The 21,289-nt window shown below is 41.5% G+C and overlaps 1 protein-coding gene across 1 annotated transcript in view; it reads right to left on the bottom strand.

Moving 5' to 3' along the window:
* The window catches only part of ERC2 (ELKS/RAB6-interacting/CAST family member 2), a gene marked incomplete at both ends in the record, with an annotated part of 849,176 nt that overhangs the window by 710,607 nt on the left and 117,280 nt on the right, over nt 1–21,289 (bottom strand). The window contains 2 exons of the mRNA XM_079713573.1: nt 13,183–13,599; nt 14,241–14,264. Of these exons, the coding sequence (XP_079569699.1) occupies nt 13,183–13,599; nt 14,241–14,264 (441 nt within the window). The remainder of the gene's footprint in view (nt 1–13,182; nt 13,600–14,240; nt 14,265–21,289) is intronic.

The raw sequence follows: 21,289 nt of genomic DNA, 5'->3' as shown, positions 1-21,289 counted from the left end.
AACCACAGCCTAGAAGAGAGGTAGAAGAGAACATATTTTCCAAAAAGGTTTCATGTCCTCTGGAGAATCCTGTGTCATCACATGTCACAGCCCCCACTCAGCACAAGCATCCTCAAGTCTCCACTAAACTCCCATGATCACTCTATCTGTAACAGTTGCTCAAAAAGCATCCTGAGGATACCTACTGAGGTTAGCACCTGGCAGGTTTTTACGGTGTCTCCAGTTTCCAGCGTGGAATTGGCAAGGATCATTATGCAACATTCTGTCTTCTAAAGCAACTAAAACTTGAGTCTTTAAAATCGTCTAAACCTTGACATGCATCATGAAAGTACTGCAAAAAAACCTGTTGGCAGGAACACCGCTGGGTATCATGAAGGTAGGGTGGAATACTCACACTAAGTGGGTATTATTTCTACTATCTAAGGCACAATCAGGTTTTGCCTCTTCCTTGCTGTATGGACCCTGCCAAAACAACAAAGATCTCCACTGTCCTTTAAAAGAAAATCACTTTGCAATGCATTTCTATTTGGATGTGCATGGAAAAGCACTGCCTTAAAGAAGATCATTTGTCTAAACCAGGATTAATTTCCAGCACACTAAAAAGTGTACATAGTGACGAGAGAGCTCTCAATTCCAGGTTCAAGTGATTAAATTGAAATGTTTCCTTTTTAACAACTATTTGGAGAAATACATTTAAGTCTGGCCAAGAAATATAAAAAGAAAGTGGCACCAATGAACCCAAAAGAAGTTAAGGTTGGAACGGCAGCTAATCTCCATCAATAGGTTTCTGAGTGGGGGATGTGTTGGGTGTTGATCAGCATTTCCTCTGTATATGACCACTGGCTCCAGCAGAAACTCGGCTGTTTAAGTGCTATATGCATCTGCGGGATTGTCTGTGAGAAGAAAACTTCCCTCCATTAATAAGTTTTAAAAACATGCGCTAATTAATTCATGCTGGCAGTCCAAATCCTCCCAACAAACTTCATTAGGTGATCAGGCTGAGTTCAAAGATATATGCAGGGGCTTCCCTGGTGGCGCAGTGGTTGAGAGTCCGCCTGCCGGTGCAGGGGACACGGGTTCGTGCCCCGGTCTGGGAGGATCCCACATGCCGCGGAGCGGCTGGGCCCGTGAGCCATGGCCGCTGAGCCTGCGCGTCCGGAGCCTGTGCTCCGCAATGGGAGAGGCCACAACAGTGAGAGGCCCGCGTACCGCAAAAAAAAAAAAAAAAAAAAAAAAAAAAAAAGATATATGCAGGATAAAGAGAAAAACTCAAGTCTAGAGAACACTGGTAGAAGGGGGAAGGATGGTGAACAAAATGCTATAGTCTGAACTCAAAGTTTTAGAGTCAGGAAAAGGGGTAAAACTAGAGGACTTGGTTAAGTGGGTCAAAATATAAAAGTTTCAGTTGCATAAAAAGCCAAATTTGAGTTCAGATTTTTAGTGTGATGTGCATAAATACTTAATGCTATTTTAATATTTGCCTTTACTTGAGATTTACTGGGACTCTGCCTGGGGCAAGATTTTTTTAATAGTAATAATAAAAATGCTAAATAGTACTTAGAGCAAAGCATGTGTGGTCATGATGTTTTAAAGAGGAGAAAGAAAAGGTAATTCTGAACATCTGTACTACATTTCCACATGATAAAATCACCACACTCCAAAATTGTTCTGAAGTTTGGTGGAGCTGGGGTTGGGGGAGGGGGGATAGTGGTTCATGCGGAGAAATGTTTATTTAAAAAACAGAAAGGGAGACTCAAAGGCCATTTAGGGGAAAGCAAGGACGACAACATTTATTGTAAAATAAAACTGCTGGCACTGACATATATACACTACCAAATGTAAAACAGCTAGCTAGTGGGAAGCAGCTGCACAGCACAGGGAGATCAGCTCCGTGCTTTGTGACCACCTAGAGGGGTGGGATAGGGACGGTGGGAGGGAGACGCAAGAGCGAGGGGATATATGTATATGTACAGCTGATTCACTTTATTATACAGCAGAAACTAACACACCATTGTAAAGCAATTATACTCCAATAAAGATGTTAAATAAATAAACAAATAAATAAAAATAAAACTGCCAATTAATAGTGAGAGTCCAGTAGTCAAAAAGTCAGGTCACGTGTCTTCTCGGATCCATTAGTATTACCTCCTGAGAATAAATGACTCTTATTCTCACAAAGTCCCAACCTTCCCATGTGGTATCTCAGATCAAAACCCCTCCCTTAGATTTCCTTGCTACCTTTTCTGAGAGGAAAGGAGGGAGGGAGGGGTAAGTCGGAGAAAGCTTCTCTCTCTCTCTCTCTCCCCCCCACCCCTACACACACACACACACACACACACACACACACACACACACACATCGAACTTTTGGGTTTTTTTCAGACTTAAACCCCCACGTCCCCTCAGCACATCTGTTTCCTAGTTCTATCCCCTGCGGTCAGTCTTTGGGTCAAGAAGTATCTTGATCTGGGTTGCCCTTCCTTAGTAAAACAGAGTTTCAAGCATGTGGGGCTGGGAATTACTATATTTGCCATGTCCACAGGCCAACCACCAGAAGGATTTGTCAATCACTCTACACCAGAGTTCACAACCTGGGTGATTTTGGTCCCCGGAGGATATTTTGCAATGTCTGGGGATGTTTTTGTTTTTTTTTTTTTTTTTTGCATTACGTGGGCTTCTCACTGCTGTGGCCTCTCCCGTTGCGGAGCACAGGCTCTGGACGCACAGGCCCAGCAGCCATGGCTCACGGGCCTAGCCGCTCCGCGGCATGTGGGATCTTCCCAGACCGGGGCACGAACCCGTGTCCCCTGCATCGGCAGGCGGACTCTCAACCACTGTGCCACCAGGGAAGCCCCTGGGGATGTTTTTAATTGTCACAACTGAGGGAAGGGCAAAGGTACTACTTGCCTCTAGTGGGGAGGGGCCCAGAATACTGTTAAACATCCTACATGCACAGGACAGTCCCCACAACAAAGAATTATCCTGCCCCCATGTCAATAGTGCCAAGATTGAGAAACCCTGGCCCATACCAACAAAGCAAAATTACATCCATAGGCAGGGTCTTCCCACAGCACTAAAAATGCTCTAACAACTGGCAACCCAACTCATACAACCACAGATCACCAAAAGAGATCTGACTGCCTTGGGGGCTGAGGGAAGGACAGACAGTGGCAAGGGGATTTCTCAGTTGTCATCCTGACCACGTCCTAGCTTTACCTAAATAAGAGTACTTCCCATAGGAAAACCTAGCAATTCTATGGCACACTAATAATTACAATAAGTAAATATTTTTTAAGACAACTGTATACACATGGCCACTTTCTTTTTCATGCTAGTTCCTTCAAAGCAGCCACAGATTTTTAAAGCACTAACTGCATAAGCCTAAAAAGTATCAATAAACACTATTTTTAAAACATAAGAGAAGGACGAGTTGGAACCCTGTGCTTTAATTAGGTCAGAATTCCTAATCCTATCAGAGTTTTAATGGCAACCTCCATTTCTCTGGTACTTTCTAGATTAGTGAATACTTCACACAGAGTCCCTTTTTAATCCACACAGGTTACCTTCCTAACACCCACCACTCCTGAAAGAGCTGTAGACTTTTGTGATAACTGGCAATACCCTATGTGTTGTAATTCTGGAGATTAAAATCACTGATCTAATAAAAAAAGAAAAATGTGCAGAAATGATGAAAAAAATTGTCTCCCCATTTTTAAAAAACTCAAAAGTTACACATAAAAGTAGTAAGATTTTTATACTCTGCATATAACTAATTGCACGTATGTTTTTTTTACCAAATCTCTTGATTCAAAATCTATTTACCTATCATCAAAATTAGGAATCTCCACACTTTCTTAAAGGGTCAAGTAGTTAATATTTCAGGCTTTGAGGGCCACAGGCAAAATAGAGGATATTACATAGGTACTTACATAACCATTTCAAATGTAACCATCTAAAAACGTAAAAACCACTCTTGGCTCCCAGGCCATTAAAAAAAAAAAAAAAAAAAAAACAGGTGGTGGGCCACATTTGTCCCACAGGCTACAGTTCGCCAACTCTTGATCTAAGTGAGCAGTGAGTGACTCTTTAGAATTTTCACTCTAAAGTCTCACTCATCTTTTTTCTTTTTCTACAAACTATTCATACAATTATATTTTTCCTTTAGTAAAGAGGGTTTATTTCATTCTTTACAACTGCTGTAACTATAAGCCACTCAAAGGAATCAACCAGCAACCATTCTCATTGCCTTATTTAACACTCTGCCCAAAACATTTAAGGCATCCTTCAACCTATATGCCAAACTGGAGACACAAATAAAGCTATCCCTTTCAACCAAGCCAGGTGCCTAGGAAAGGAGATTTTGCTTTACCAAATTTTAGCCAATTAGAAGAACAATGAAATGGGGCACATATTAGGAGGTTATAAATACAATTTTAATATCACAATTGACAAAGAAAGAAACCGACAATACCCAACAAAAACTAGATAAAAAGTAAAGTCATTTTGAGAAGGCAAAGTATTTCTTTTAGGCAATGAGGTAATGATGAAGTAAAAAAGTTGAAAAAGAAGGCTAACTGAACAGATGGAATGGAGAAGGTCCGACTCTAAGCATCTCCAATTTTTCCTTATTCTCTGCTATAAAAATTCACCTATTCCCTAGGAATTCATGGAGCGCCTATATATGCAGTACCATGTTTCATATTTTAAGCAAGTACCTTCATTTTCATGAGCCACACATGGTCTGAGGAGGCCTAGCCCTGGTGCTGCCTTCTATGTGGCACTGTTTAACCTTCCACTGCTAGGTGACCTCATGGACTTACCATCCCCAATTCAACAGGCCCGGATAAGACGTGGCAAGAAAAAAAAAAAAGAGCCTTTTGCATTTTTTCCTCTTTTTGCACTTACAGAGAAAATATCATTGAGCAAGAAGTCAGTAGACCAGAATTCTCATCTTTTGTCTGTTCAGAGATGTCAGGTTGAAATCCCTGGCCGTTTCAAGGAGTGGTTAGGGACAGATGCCTGGAACCAGCAGGCCCAATTTTGAATTTTAGATCCATCACTACTTGCTCTGAGAACCGGGACCAGACCCTCTGGGCCTCAGCCTCCTCATCTGAGAGGCAGGAAACCACCACCTACCCTAGAGTATTGTTGGGAGGATTACACGGCACTCCCCGAAAAGTGATTAGCTCATGAGTACCTGGTAAATGTTACCTGTCATCACTTCTTAATCTCTCTGAGCCTCAGTTTCCTCACAGGGTTACCAGGAGCATCAGAGGAAATCATTAAAATGCAATGTGTTCTATAAAGTACAAAGCGTTCTCCACATGTACGGTATTAGCTAATATCCCCATCCAAGACACGCAGGACCCTGTTACAGCTGAGCAACTTCCCACTGCTGCAGCTTGTGAAACACACTCAAGTACCTGCAGTACCAGTGCTTGGAGTACTTTCTCACCACTGAGGTTTTGTTTGTGGTGCACTGTTTCACCAAATGATGACAATGATAAATTAGGTGAGCTGCCAAAAGAGTATTTTTCAAAAAGCAGTCACACCCAAGGTAGAGCAGGAGGACAGAGTCCTATTAGAGTCTCTCCCAGCATAACCTCCTGACTTCTCCCCGTTCCCCGGCACTTCCCCCATACACCCTTTACCCTGCCACTTTCTCTTCTCACCAGGTTGCAATATGCCTTGAGCCTAATGGCTCCCTGGGGCTCCACCAGTCTCTGTTACTGTGAAAAGCAACCAATTACATTCATTAAAATCAATATGGGGTAAAACCTCGACCATTTCAAATTAGCATGCAGTGTTTAAACTTTAAAGAATGTATTAGAATTTAAAGATAAGGCAAATGCTGCTAAACAGAAATGAATACATTCCCTATGTCATCAGAAATGTGAGGGTGAAAGTTATGAAAACCTGTTTTTGGATGTGTTGTTAGCAGGGTCCAGAAAAAGTGCTTTTCTGCAGAGATTCTTCATTGGGATCTATCCTGCATTAAATGCTTGGAGAAAATGGAACTCAGTGAGAACAAAGGAAATCTGTATCAAGTAGGCATCAGTCAATGAAAAGTCCGTGTTATCTCAAGATACCATATTCAAAATTAAGTGCTTATTCAGAAAAGAAGCATGAAGAAGAATGCAGCTCCTAGGGTCTCCTCCTAAATAACAGTAAGAGTAAGTGACAAGGCAGCCTTTAGAAAATCATATAAACTGGGAGCTTGGTGGTCACAAACAATGAAGTGTGTGTGAAAACAACTACAATAAAAAGTGACCAATAGTCAGAAATGCCTTGTGCATCTGGGCAGAACTTCTCAGTCATTTCCTCAGCCATATTCTCACCCTTGGCTGGACAGCTCCACCAGAATTTCATCCAACTCAATACATCCACAGTCTTTCCTCAACCCCAGCTCCTCCTCCTGACAGTTCTCTCCTGCCCCTTGCCCCACCACCTGCCTGCCTCTACCAGGGCCCACAGTGACTGGCTGCCCCTCACAGCTCCTAGCACTCAGCTCCTGAGCTGTCAAAGTCCTGCCTGCAGGTGGGGATGACCTTGCCTTTCAATTTCTTGGCCACCACCTAGATTCAGATTCTTGTTCACCTGAACAACAACAGTATCCTTCTAACTTATCTCCATGCCTTTATTCTCTTCCTATCCAATCTACTATCAATTAGCACCTGACAATCTTTTCTGATCATGCCATTCTCCAGGGAAAATTCCTTCAAAGGCTGCCCAGAGCGTACCAAGTAAAGACCAACTTCCTGTATCACGTGCTCAGAGTCCTCAGTGACCTGACCTCAAACCACTTGCTGAGATTTATTTCCTTTCCCTCCTGACAGGTGGAGTTTCAGCTGCTCCAAACTCACTATGCCCCAAACCCACCACAGTTCGCACCTCTAACTATCTCTTCTACAACCATATCTGTCTGTCGAAATTCTTCCTGCCTTTCAAGACCAGCTTTATCATGGAGGAAGCCAGTTGTCAGCTCTCCTACCTCTAAGCTGCGCAGCATGTAAGTGCCATTCGAGGGCCTCTCAGTGCACCACCCCAACAAGCAGTAGTGTGTAGTGGTGACAAGTGTAAACTCTGGAGCTAGACTTCCCAGGTTCTGATCTTGGCTCCAGTGCTTGATCTGTGACGAGGTACAATTACTTACCTCTTTGTGCCCCATTATCTGTGTAATGGGGATGATGACAACAGTTTTCACTTAGTACAGCACCTGACACAGAATAAGCCTCAATAAGTGTGAGCTGTTTCTCTTACTGCCCATCTGAATCCCTGAACAAGACCACAAACTTGCCATGGATGCTCCCACAGCACCCTTGTATATGGATGCTCAACATGTGCCCAGTGATGTACAACACATTTTGAAAAAAATACAACTTCCAGTTAAGCTTACCCTCAAAGCTACTGCTCCACTCCAAACACAGAGCAATGAGAGAAAACAAAAGAATATGGCTCTGTACAATCATTACAAACTTGTCCAATACTGACAAAATAAACCAAAGAGCAACTCTCAAGGTATTTTTAAACTATTTTTTCACTCTTTCAAATATTTATTGAACATCTTGCAGGCAATATTTGAAGTCTGGGAATATTGATGGAAGGTACTGATTATGTTAAAACTTACTTTATTAAAATAGGGAGCAGTTGTTAGGTTCTATTATATATACGTATATAGGAAAAACTCTTGCAAAAAAAAGGATGTATAATGTTATGTTTATATGGTCACTTGTGTTTGGGAATATTTTCTGTGATAAGGTTTCTTGGTAGAAATAGAATGTATAATCTGTACAGTCAGATTTAGAAATGACTGCAGCAGCAAAATCATGGCTCAGCCAGCCAAATTGGAGACAAGTGTGTGTTAAAGAGAACAAGGCCATTTGGTGTTGAGAGTGTGGACTAGGGTGGAGATTGATTATATAGGTGAAGTTTGAGCTGTCAGTAAAAGGCTTATGAGCTCAAGAACTTCTAGGTCATAGACTTTGCCTTGGTGGATCTCCTGCTGGCCTAGGGACAACTTGGATAAGTTGTCCAAGTTTACTTGGATAAGTAAACGAGGAGACCAAGAATTCATGTTGCCTTGCCCTCCTCCTCCCTGCCCTCCAAGAGCATGGAGGGAAGCCTAGGCCCAGTATCCTGGGAGCTTTACTTGTCCAGGGTTAGTAGCAATTGTGGTTCCCAATGACTTAAGTGTTTTTCTGCCTTTCCTTTCAAAGAAAAGCAAGCTGCCCAAGGGTATTAGCAATAGAAGATCAACAAGCATGGCAGCAGAACATATATCCTTTCCCTTCAAACAGCTTACAGCACAATGAATCCAAAGACTCCTGACTCTTGTCTAAGGACCAGCCAAGAAAACATTAAGGAGAGTGAATATAGGAGGATCCTAGTATGTAAACCCTCTTTTTCTTTAATGAGATCAGTAGTACCTCGGGTACTTGATTACTAAAACCTTTATATGGAACAATATGTCCTCTTCGGAAAAAGCTGGAGAACAAAGTAAACTATTACCACATCAAACAATGTCTTATCAAATCAACCTGTATCAAGAAGCATCAGACTACACTAGTGAGTAATGCCTACATTTTAGCCAACACTTCAGCTCACATTAGCCTGTCGGTTTTAGTTCTTGGCCAGTAGTTCTGGTCTTCCAAATAAGTTGAGATCATAATCTTTTTGTTGTTTTTTCCTGCCAGGCAAAGAAGTGGTTTCACCCTCAGCCTTTTCCAGACCACCGAAAGACAACAAGACACTAAGCAACCCAACCCTCCCCATGTGCAACTCCTGCCAATTCTAAATCTCCTGAAACAATAGGCTAAACAAGGCCAGTATTCCAGGAGATGGGGTTTATATGAGGTCCAACACCTCTGCCTGAGAATTAATCATAAAACCACTAACACTCCATTCCCCAGCATTACACCATTCAGCTCCAACTGGGTTGAATCGTGCAAAATGAAAAAGGAATCAGGAACACTCTGAACTTAAAACCTCAAGTACATTTTAAATCCTGTTTTAGATTCATTTAAATTAACAGACGTCAGACAACTTCTTTTTTTTTTTTTTTTTTTTTTTTTTTTTTTGCGGTACACAGGCCTCTCACTGTTGTGGCCTCTCCCGTTGCGGAGCACAGGCTCCGGACACGCAGGCTCAGCGGCCACGGCTCACGGGCCCAGCCGCTCCACGGCATGTGGGATCCTCCCGGACCGGGGCACGAACCCACGTCCCCTGCATCGGCAGGCGGACTCTCAACCACTGCACCACCAGGGAAGCCCCAGACAACTTCTTTATTCAAGCTGGGTTATTCTTACTGGTTTAATACCAAAAGCAGTCAGCCACATTTTTCCACTAAAAAAAAAAAAAAAAAAAAAATACCCTGACAGAAGAACAAACAGTCTAAAACCCAGTAGAGAATATGGAAACAGCTTACAATAAACTTTACCTTCTAGAATAACTAATCGAGGAAATTACCCAGTTAATTGGCCATGGGAAACAACTATTTGTATATTATTACATATTTTGTAGGTCACAAATTAAAAGCACAATTTTTCTTTTCTAGCACAGCATTTTTCCAAAGTGTTTTTACAAAGAACAACAGTGCAACAAGAGAAAAGCAAATCAAGTAAGTTTGCGAGGCTCTGCCTTCCCCAGGCCCCTTCTTGGAAATAACTGATGCACACTTGCATATGAGAGTCTGAGAGCCCTGCAATAAGCTCTATGGAATTCAACATTTTCCCAAGTTCATTGAGCCCTGCAGCCCTTTTTCTCTCATGACACATAACAATATCCCACAAAACAGCTTATTCTGTGGAGCACACTTTGAGAAACATTCTTCTAGAACAGGAATATATGTAAGATATGGTTTAAGAGTGGAGACTGGAGGCAGCCTAATTCAAATACCAGCTTATTAGCTGTGGGACACTGGGCAAGATTTTTGACGTCACTTGTCCCTCAGTTTCCCCAGGCAAAATGGGCAAAATAATAGCACCTACCTCCTAGGCATGGGCCTTTCCATCTAACAGGAGCAGTTTTCTGAGAGCCTTACATGGCTGGTTCCTTTTTGCATTCAAATTCACAATGTCACCCCCTCCAAAAAGCACTCCCTGACCACCCAATATGAAGTTGATCCCACCCAGCTCACTTGTACTTCATCCTCTTCTTTTTCTCATGATACTTCTCTGTTTAACTATTAAACTGCTATCTGTTTCACCCCAATAAAATATAAGCACCATTAAGTCAAATTTTATCAGTTATCATTACTCAAAACCAGATCCTCAATAAGTATTCACAGAATGGATGGGTGGATGGATGAACAGATGAATGAATGAACAAATGAGGTGGTTGTGAGAATTAAATGTGAATCAACGTAAAGCACTCTTCATAGTGCCCAACACATAAACATCTATCCAGATGCTGTTATGAAAACATCTGATGAACTATGACTGGTTAATGGATTCAGAATCATAATTCTTGCACTATTTTTAACTTGCCTCTTCCTAGTGTACTGTGGATAAACATTTCATGGCACTTATTTAGAGGTGTGTTGGAAAATGGACTTTCAGGGATGGGGCGAAGCGGGCAGAAGACCCTGAGAGTAGCATTTGCTGATTTCCACATTGTAAATACTCCCACCATGACCAATTTCAATCTACCAAACTTCCTGGAAATATAATAAATGGCTCTCACAAGCCAGTACACTCTTTTTCTTGGGAAGGGTCCTTTCAGGCCTCCAAATCTTGTTTGTTGAGTTCAAGTTTAAAATGAAGATTTTTTTTTTATAGACAACTTTTTCACACTCTCCCTTCTTGATGAGACAAGATAAGGGCCATCCACTGACTTTGGTCGGGTGCTCAAGGAAACTAGCTGGATGCGTTGGGCTGCATTTTCTGTACGATGCTCTGTGCGCTCTCAGACTAATGTTTAAGGCTCTAAACATGACATATTCATGCCAGACCATCGTGAGGACCAACTAATCTCATAAAACACAAACCAAATTGTGTTTACATTCATTTAAACGGAGATATACTAAAACAGAATCAAGGCACCATCTATTTAAGCGCTACCAGTGGGCAGAATCTATTAAGACTGACTACCTGACCCCAAGATCCCAAAATGGAGTCAGGGTCAATGCTGCAGATAGAGGTTTCTCTAGTATCACAGCCTTGCTATACATGCAACATGATCCCTTGGAACCCAAAATAAAGCAGCAGCTTTTTAAACTATAGCAATCTACCAACCACAGTTTTCAGATAACACAATCAAAATTTCAAAATCCACAGACACTCTACATGCAATGATAACATGCCAGTAATCATTGTTTCTCTTCTGTAAACTAAATGGAAAGTCTATGGGGTTAAGACAGGAAGAGATTAGTTTCTGCTCCACTGTATTAGCTATCTATTGCTGTGTAACAAATTATCCCAAAATTCAGCAGCTAAAAACAACACACATTTATTATCTCACAGTTGCTGTGGAGCAGGAAACTGGGCACAGCTCAGCGGGGTCCTCTGCTTCACTGTCTCTCAGAAAGCTGCAACCAAGTTGTCAGCCCAGGAACTGAAGTCTCGTCGAAAGATTCAACTGGGGAAAGATCCACTTCCAAGCTTACTAAGTGACTGTTGGCAGTTTTCAGTTCCTTGTGGCTGTTCAGGTGAGGGTCCCAGTTCCTCACTGGGTGTCAGCTGGAGGTTACCCACAGTTCCTTACCACACGGGCCTCTGCAACATGGTAGCTTGCTTCATCAAAGCATGCAAGGCGAGAAGGCAACAGGGTGTGCTAACAAGATGGAAGTAACCTAATCATGGAAGTGACATTGGCATCCCATTACCTCTGCCATTCTATTGTTTAGGAGCAAATCACTAGGTTCAGCCTAAACTCAAGAGGAGAAGACTACACAAGGATATGAATTCCAAGAGGTAGGGATCTTAGAAGTCTTCCCACCACATTCACAGTCTTGGAACACAGATGGGAATACCAGGCCCAACAAAACATATCTTTAAGCATCTCAATGTGAAACCAAGCCATATGACTTCCCAAACATGTAGCTAAGGTCTCATGAAAACAAAACCAAGGAGAATAAGCATGGAGGATATTAAGTCTGAAGACACAAAAGGCTACTCAAATGTTATAAGCAAATACAGTCTATATCAGAGAAAACTCCTGGGAGCACCAGCATTACCAAATCCCAACATGAAAGCCATGTTTTCTGAAAAACCAAACAAATGACTCACTGGAAGCGCTGCCCATCCAAAAAGGTACATAATGCCAAGAAATCTAGTTTGGTCTAAAAGCAAATGTCTTTTCGAATTTTTATTTATGGCTGCAGAATATTTTGCAAATATACTTAATGCCATTTTATTGTTTCCTGTTTTCTGTGAGATCTGTGTCTGCCACAGCATTTTGCCTACATGGTACTATTGAGATCCACATCCACCACAGTAGCAAGGAACTGCTATAAAAATTTCAAACCTTGGCTGTCACCCACATTCTTTCTAAGATCTATCCTACTACATATTCTCAGATATCTGAGCCTCCCAACATTCAATGGTGGTGGCAAGCCAGAGAGGCTGCCTCTGAGAAACTTCAAATGATTTAACTAAGTGCAAAACACACTCTCAGAAAACTTGGAACACTCTGTCTTTGGAACATTCATGTCCCTCTGTCCATGAATGTAAATGCAGACAAAGATTATCTAAATGTTCAAAATTGGTCTGCACATTTTTCCATTCTCTCCAGAAATATCCTTAGGCTTTACTTTCTGAAAACCCCACCCCCAATTCAGCTATAAAAGTATTTACGCTCATTGTTTTGCTAATCACCTATTCATTTTGCTCCTTTAAAAAGAGGATACTTAATAAACATCTAAAATTTAACCAGTACTGCATTTAAAAGGCCCTGAAACAATGGCCATCTGTAGGAAAGCAATTGTAAACCACCTTAGAGTTGACATGTGCTGCACACACTTGGGTCCTGAATACATGTTGAATCATAATGGAACATATGTGTGGTGGGCAGAAGAAAAAAAGACTAATGCGAAATTCCAGTTTAAAGGTGGTTATAAAACAGATGACAACAGCAATTTGGTTAAGGCTATAGATAACTTTCAACCTGTGGTAATAACTTGATAACATATTTAACGTATTTTAACTTGTAAAATATGGCTCTGGGAAAACAAAGTGAATGTCCTTACCTCTCTAAGATGTATGTTTTCCTTCTCCTTCTGGTCTAAAATCACTTCCAAGTGGCTGACTTGAGACTCAGCCTCTGCCATCCTACGTGTCCGTTCATTGTCATCCTCAAGACTTTTGGACGGCAAACCTTTACTTTGCAACATCTCAAGAAGCTTTTTAATCGACTCATCTCGGGCATTGAGTGTCTGTTTCTGTGTTTCAATTCTCAGCTCCATTTCCTCCAAGGTCTTCCTCAATAGGAACAGTTCCTTAGCCTGTCTGTCATGCTCAGCTTGGAGCCGCCGGAAGTTCTCCTCCGTCAGTTCGATGGTAAAGTGCTCTGCTCCTCGGTTGCCACTCTCTTGCTGCAGGAGGTGGTTGAGGTCCCTCTGGGTTCGCAGCTCATCCTGAAGGGCCTGGATTGTCAACTGCAGGTGCTGTGATGAGAAAGACGGAGCAGGAGAGGAGAAAGAAGGGGGAGAAAAGTCAATGGACATGCCAAACGCTATTTGCTGCTACCACACTATGAAGATGGAATGTTAATCATGAGGTCCAGAGGGCCAGCCGTGAAGTCCTCCAGGGTGACTTCAGAAGCATGGGACAGCACATGGAGAGGGGGAATTAATTCAATGATGCTTTCTGAATGTCTTAAGAGAAATGTACACATACATAGAAACAGTATATTAGTGTCAGTCACAAGGTAAATTATACATCTACAGGGTTCTAATTTAGGAGTGGAAAGGGTTAGAGGGAAGCTTTCACAAACACACCTTCTTTACACCCACAATGCTCCAGACTCAGTATTCCTTGTTTTCTAAGGTGTTCTTTATTCTACTATCCATTATTTTCTGTGATTAGGTGCATGTCCATTTAAAAATAAAAATAATAGCATCCACTACAAGTAGACACAAACGAGGACTTTATTTTTACAAATAAAGCTGTGAACAGGTTTAGTAAACAGGATTACTGCATCTGCAAGCAAAAGGGAACAAATGCAGACAGAGACAGAGACACTCAAACACACAAGGGGGTGAGGCTGTGCAGAGCAAAACAAACGAGCTGCAAAGAGTGGACAAACCTTGGTTCTTCTGGCATCCAGTAGCTGAACAGCATGGGAAATGAAAGAAAAACGAAGCAAAAATCAACACAAAGAAAAGTCCAGTGCAAGCAAAGGATATTTAACAGAAAGAACTTAATCAACACAAAGTACCTTCACAGAGAAAAAAAAGAAAAAAGAAAAACAGTTTCTTATTGCAGCAAAAACCCATAAGCTACACAGAATTTATAGCACTGATGCTTGATAAATGTGATTTTAAAAAAGAAAAAAAATGAGGTTTATTCCACCTTTTGTCTTCCTAAATCTCATTGACCCAAGAACCCAGTATCTTGGTTGTATTACCAGGGAGGAAAGCACAACACTCCAAAAGTACCCACATGTCATTCCCAGTCACCATTTTAGCCAAAACCAGAGTGAAAGTGCCAGAGAAACAAAATAGTTACCACTTGTGAGAAAAGAAACCCTTGCATGAAGACAGGTGGTGAATTCAGCAACACTTTCCCAACAGGGGCAACCCCCAGGCTGATCAGAGCAGGCAGCCATAAGCTGAAGGCATTTCTGTCCTAGGAAGAAACCAAGGGGCTTCCAAAACACAGTTACTCATCCATTCACCAAACACATTCTCCCCATGCAGACCAGACACAATGCTAAGTACGGGAATCAAGATGGACGTAAGGCATAGGTCCTGCCTGAAGGGAACTCACAGTATTGTAAGGCATGGATAATACTATGTCTAAGTTACATAAATACTGGAGGAGTTCACACTGCGAAATCCTTCTGAATTCCCACAGCTGACACCCAGAGGGGTTGAGATTTTTCTGAGTGTGGTCTGTACCCAGAAACTAGCACCTAGTGATGCATTAATTAAACTTTGTTGGTATCCACTTCAACTTTCCATTTAGGATCATCCAATGAGAAATTCCTAAAGCACAAGGAACAACTACTCTCTCTCATTTGTGTGCCACAGCGTCTCCCAGGGTACTGAATGCAGAGTAAGAAACTGGTATGTATTTAATGATGGTGATTATAAATTTTTAAAAATATAACTCACCCCTGTCAAAATTACTATAAAGTAAAATTAAAATTCAGTGCTTTTTAGTATAGTTACAAAGTTCTACAATCATAAACACAATAAATTTTAAAACATTTTCATCACCCCTAAAAGAAACCCTGTACCCTTTACAAGTCACCCCCCATCTTCCTCCCTACCCTCAGGCCCTAGCAACCACTAGTTTACTTTCTGTCTCTATGGATTTGCCTATTCTGGACATTCCACACCAACGGAATCATGCAATAAGTGGTTTCTTTCACTTAGCATGTTTTCAAGGTTAATCCATGTTGTAGCATGGATCAGTATTTCACTCATTTTATAGATGAATATTATTCCATTACAGGGACCTACCACATTGTATTTATCCATTCAGCAGTGGATTCATACACAAATACTCAGAGCACCATTATTCATAATAGTCAAAAAGTGGAAACAAAACATATGTTAGTCAACCGATGAATGAGTAAATAAAATGTGGTATATGCATACAATGGAGTATTATTTAGCCATACAAAGCAATGAAGTACTGATACACACTGCAACATGGTTGAATCTTAAAAACACTATGCCATGTGAAAGAAGTCAGTTACAAAAGACCGCATGTTATATGATTACACAGGAAATATCCAGAATAAGCAAATCCATTGACAGAAAATAAATTGGTGATTGCCGGGGGGGTTGGGGGGAATGCAGGATGACTACTAAAGGGTATGGTAGTCATCCTTCCATCCCTCATTTGGGGGATGATGAAAATGTTCTGGAATTAGACAGTCATGTTGGTTGCACAACTTTGTGAATATACCAAAAACCAATGAATTTTACATGTTAGATGGGTGAATTGCATGGTACATAAATTATATCTCAATAAAGCTGTCAAAAAAAAAACATGAGGTGGGATTGTAAGGTAATGTGACCTTCCTCCACCACCCCCCATCACTAAACCACAGCAAAGTTCACAGGAGTATCAACCATCTTCACCCCACTGATGTGGCTGCTGCCAAGCCTCTTGGGACTGTGCAACTGTCTTCAACTCATTTAAACATTCTTGACAACGGCAAATCTTTGTCCTTTGAAAGTGGCTTGGACTTCTGAGACAATCCAAGTTTATTTGGAGATAAACACGATGAATCAGGATGATCAGACTACAAATCATCTTTTCGGAGAGTGACCAAAAATAAGATTGGATTTTTTATGTAGTTAATGAACTACTAGCCAGAAGGGAATTCCCTCCCCTCCCAAAAAAAAATTGCCAAAGTGCTTTGAGCAAAGACAGCAACATTGGAAGATAACTCTGTTAAGGCGGCTGCCCCCTTGGATGGGCAAGTTGCCTACTGCCCTGATCCTTTGTTTCCAAACCCGCAAAATGGGACTAATCATAATGCCTACCTCATAGAGTGCCTGTGAGGAATAACTAAGATAATGCATCAAGTGCCAGGTTTGAGAGTGAAGGGAAGGAGTAAGTTCGGTAGAAAGAAAGGAAGGAAGAGAAGTAGAAAAGAAGAATGAGAAGGAGGGCTTCCCCGGTGGCGCAGTGGTTAAGAATCCGCCTTCCAATGCCAGGGACACGGGTTCGAGCCCTGGTCGGGAAAGATCCCACATGCCACAGAGCAACTAAGCCCGTGCGCCACAACTACTGAGCCTGTGACCTAGAGCCCGCGAGCCACAACTACTGAAACCCGCGTGGCTAAAGCCCATGTTCCGCAACAAGAGAAGCCACCGCAATGAGAAGCCCGCGCACTGCAATGAAGAGTAGCCCCCGCTCGCCACAACTAGAGAAAGCCGCACACAGCAACGAAGACCCAGTGCAGCCTAAGACAAATAAATTTAAAAAAAAAAAGAAAGAAAGAAAAAGGAGGGAGAAAAAGAAAAAGGAGAGGAACTGAAGGAAAAAAAAATCAGTCAATTTATCCGTTCAATGTGCATTTACCCAGTGTCTTCCTCATACTGATGAAATTTTTTAAAAAAAGAAAAGAAAGGAAAAGAAGTAGTCCATGCTCCCAATCCATGTGGACAAGTAAACCAATAGTGCAATACGACATAAGTCATAGCCAGGTGGCTAGAAATGCAGAGAAGGTGTAACCCAGGCTAGAGACGTGTAAGAAAATACTCCCCCCAAACTGACAGCTACCACTGAGCTATGTCTTGAAGAATAAATGAGTCAACTTCGTGAAGAAAGATGGAAAGAGTAGAGAAAGTACAAAAGCCTAGAGGCGAAGACACACTAGATCTATTAATGAACAGTAATAGCAAAAATCTGTAGAGTGCTTCCACACTCCAGGCCCAGTTCTAAGCATTTTTAATCTTCACAACCACCCAGTGAGACAGCCACTGTTATGAACTCCATTTAACAAATGAGAACATGAACACACAAAGTGGTTAAGTAACCTGTACTGTTACCCAGCTAGGTAAGTGGCACAGCCAGGTGTTCATGCAGAAAGTCTGACCCCAACACCCCTGCATGAACCACTACACAACCTGACCTCTGAATTGGTGTAAATACTTCAGGATGACTGAAAAAAAGAATAGGGAGGTGGGCAGGAGTGGTGAGAGCAGACAGGCAGGCAATTATGACAGTTATAGCAATTCTCAAAATTAAAAATTAGCCACCCTAACCAACCTATTCCTCAGAGGTTGTCATGATGGATACTTCCAGTTTGTTCATTAAGAAAATTTATTTTCCAGATAATCATTTTATTAGTCACTGAATGACTTCAGCATGACCAAACACAATCTGATAATCAACCTAAAATTTAGTGTTCAAAAATTTCTCAAACCCATATGTCATTTAGTTTTCATTCTCTTTTAAGATATTTAGGGGCTTCCCTGGTGGCGCAGTGGTTGAGAGTCTGCCTGCCGATGCAGGGGATACAGGTTCGTGCCCCGGTCCCGGTCCGGGAAGATCCCACATGCTGCGGAGCGGCTGGGCCCGTGAGCCATGGCCGCTGGGCCTACGCCCGGAGCCTGTGCTCTGCAATGGGAGAGGCCACAACAGTGAGAGGCCCGCGTACCGCAAAAAAAAAAAAAAAAAAAGATATTTAAATTAAGCAGGAATCTCCTTGTTCCTAAAAAGGGATTCTTGAGCAAAATTAGTGTGCCTTATAGAACACTGATCATCCTTCTGCTTCAGAGGATGGGGAGAGATTTTAAAACACTCTTCTTCTCTCTCTCTCTTGCTCTCTCTCCGCACCCCCTTCTCTCCCCTCTTCATTGTCTTACTTTTAAGAGAGTTAACTCAATCAAGTTTCAAAAATTATTTACCAGATACTCATCTCTAGTTGAATACTTAACATAGACAATTTCAAAATATAATAAACAGTACTTTCAATAAATAACCCACTGAAAAAAATATTCTCTCTGTGTCTGTTTCCTTATTTGTAAAAGTGAGAGTAGTAATTCCTACTGCATAAGGTTATTTTAAGGATTGAGTTAATACATATAAAGCTCTAGAAAGTACTAGGTAGACAATAATCAATTATATCAATCAGGATAGGCTAGAGTATGCTGTGACAACAGCACAAAAACCCACATTCTGAAAGATGAAACCCACCTGACATGCTGATGGCATGGAATCAAAATTCTTAGAGCTCACAGAGGCCTTAAAGATTAGCTTAACTTGATTTTACAAATGAGAAAAATCAGATCCACACAGGTTAAATGACAGGTCCAAGAGCACACAAACACACTGCTAAAGCCAGAATCTTTCTGGGATCTTGGACTCCATCCTGGTATGTATTCTAATAACCCTAAGAGTAGACCAAAAGGGGCAGCTCTCCACTTTGACAGCTTAGGAAATAGCAGTGGTGTCTCATATGGATGAGAGAGAACCTAAATCATTTCCTATCTCTCATTAGGATAAGTGATAACCTAAATCATTTCCCCTCTGCATTACTGGTCCCATCAAATAGTTAAATAGCATGGGACACTCCAAGGATAATTTACTGAGACCTCCTTTCTAAGTCCCTGCAATTAGTAATAGCTACTGAGTAGCTATTAGAAGACAAGCTCAATTTTAAAAAATTCTCTCTAAAAGATCAAGATACAACAGTACAAGTGAAAACTCTGGCAAAGCCAAAGCATTTTCTCTAAGGGTCAAAAGATTAAAAAAAAAATTTTTTAAAGATGCACAGGTTTCAATCTCCCTGCTTCCTTGATTATTCAATTCCTTGGAATAGAATTGTCTCCCACTTCTCAACCACGAAAGCACATTTCTTTTAAGGCAGCCACTTAAACTTCACTGGATCAATAATCAAGAGCATTCATTTCAGTTTGTTACCTACATCAGGTACCTACAAACCCGCAACTTGCAAGGATGTGTCCAAGAGCCATCTCTTTGGAATCTCCCGGTCATCACTGTGGTCTCAACTTCCCAAAGCCTAAACCACCCCTTCTGTTGCTTCCATTCCACTGTGTATTAGGAGAGAGAAGCCCTTACAATGTCCACCTGCATCGGAAGGGGACATCACCAGGTGATCCAACCTCATGCCTGGGTCCCAATCAAAATTCTATCCACTTGGCACTTATGGCACAGGTGAAACAGGTGGCAAAACAGCTAATGCCCTTCAAGCACAAAAGTGAGTCTTTGGTTGGATGAATATTCAGAAAGCTTTTTACTCCCCACCCTGATTGTGGGATCATTCTCCAGTTGTCCTCGAACAATCAAAGCCGAAAAGGCAAACTCCATTATCCACAGCTGACCACTGAGGACACGACAGAAGAAAGCAAAAGCAGCTGTGACAACAGGCATCCAGGCTCCTCTCTGCAGTCCCTCTGTTAGCAGTGAAAACAGAATGCATCATATTTATCCTGATACCTGGCCTTTAACCAGTTCTTTTTCATCTTTTCCCCCCACAATTAATTACATACTTTGAACTTTGTCCTGGAAAAGACTTAACCCCATCTCCAGTCCACAGAAGAAAAAAAGTTTACAATCATTGCTCTGTTAAACACAGTTAAACAGAATGGGAGCTAAAGAGATGAGTCCGTCCAATTGATTCCAAGCCTCAGACAATAAAGGAGGTCATAAGGACTTCTGTTTCTGGTGTTATGGCAGGCTAATTTTCTGATAGGACCTCCTAGTACTCAATGGTCAGATAAAGGCAAATATACCTTTCAAAGCATTGCTGTGCTCACAAAAAAGCAAGGGAAACCTCCAAGAAAGAAAGAGAGAGAAAGTGAGTACCTCAAGGGCAGATTCTGGGTCAGATTTGTATCATACCCCCTACTCTAGCACATAATAGGTACCCAATAAATAGCGAGTAAAATATGGATAGGAAGATGAAGACCAGAAAGGAAAATGTTCACCCAAAGGTCAGCACAGGGAAACAATGTGATGGAGAACGGCTTCCATTCTTTGCTTTGCTGTTGTTAGCCTGGGGGTGGGGGGAGAGTTGCGGAGGGAGGGGAGAGTAGGAAGAGTATCCTTGGCCTCAGATTACTCTGTCCTGTTCTCTCCCCCAAAACTCAAAATTCCTCACGTCCACCAGCCCACTCATCTGACAATACTGCTCCAAAGCTGCCAGAACTATGTCCACTTCACAAGAGAATAAATTGAACTGGCTTAAGGGATTCTACTGCAATCACATCGTTAGCAAACATGGTCCAGGGTCTAAAATAGACATTTCCTCCAGCCAATTCTAAAGTCTCTCCTGCGCTAAAAATACTATAGAACTTCATTTTACACAACTCTTATAGGCTTCCATAGTCACTTAATTTTGAAAAAAGGAGAACAATGAAAATATAAGAAACCAAGCCATACTTGAGTTTATATGGAAAAGGGGGGGAAATATCCTTTGCTTTAGCCAACATTTAGGAGACTGACTTCCAATAGCTACTGGAGTCAGAATCTAATCCAGATATCAGAATGTCTAAAACACAAAAAAGGTAAATAGAATGAAAATATAATTATATATGTATGATGTGCATGGAACACACAATTATTTAAGTAGGGACTAGCCAGATGTTTAGAATCTACTGTGTCTTATTCCCAAACATGGAAAATATGAGTTCCTGGCAGATTTGA

Source organism: Hyperoodon ampullatus (genome assembly GCF_949752795.1).
Source record: "Hyperoodon ampullatus genome assembly, chromosome: 10".
NCBI classification, from domain to species: Eukaryota; Metazoa; Chordata; class Mammalia; order Artiodactyla; family Ziphiidae; genus Hyperoodon; species Hyperoodon ampullatus.
This window is presented reverse-complemented; position numbering and strand designations above follow the sequence as displayed.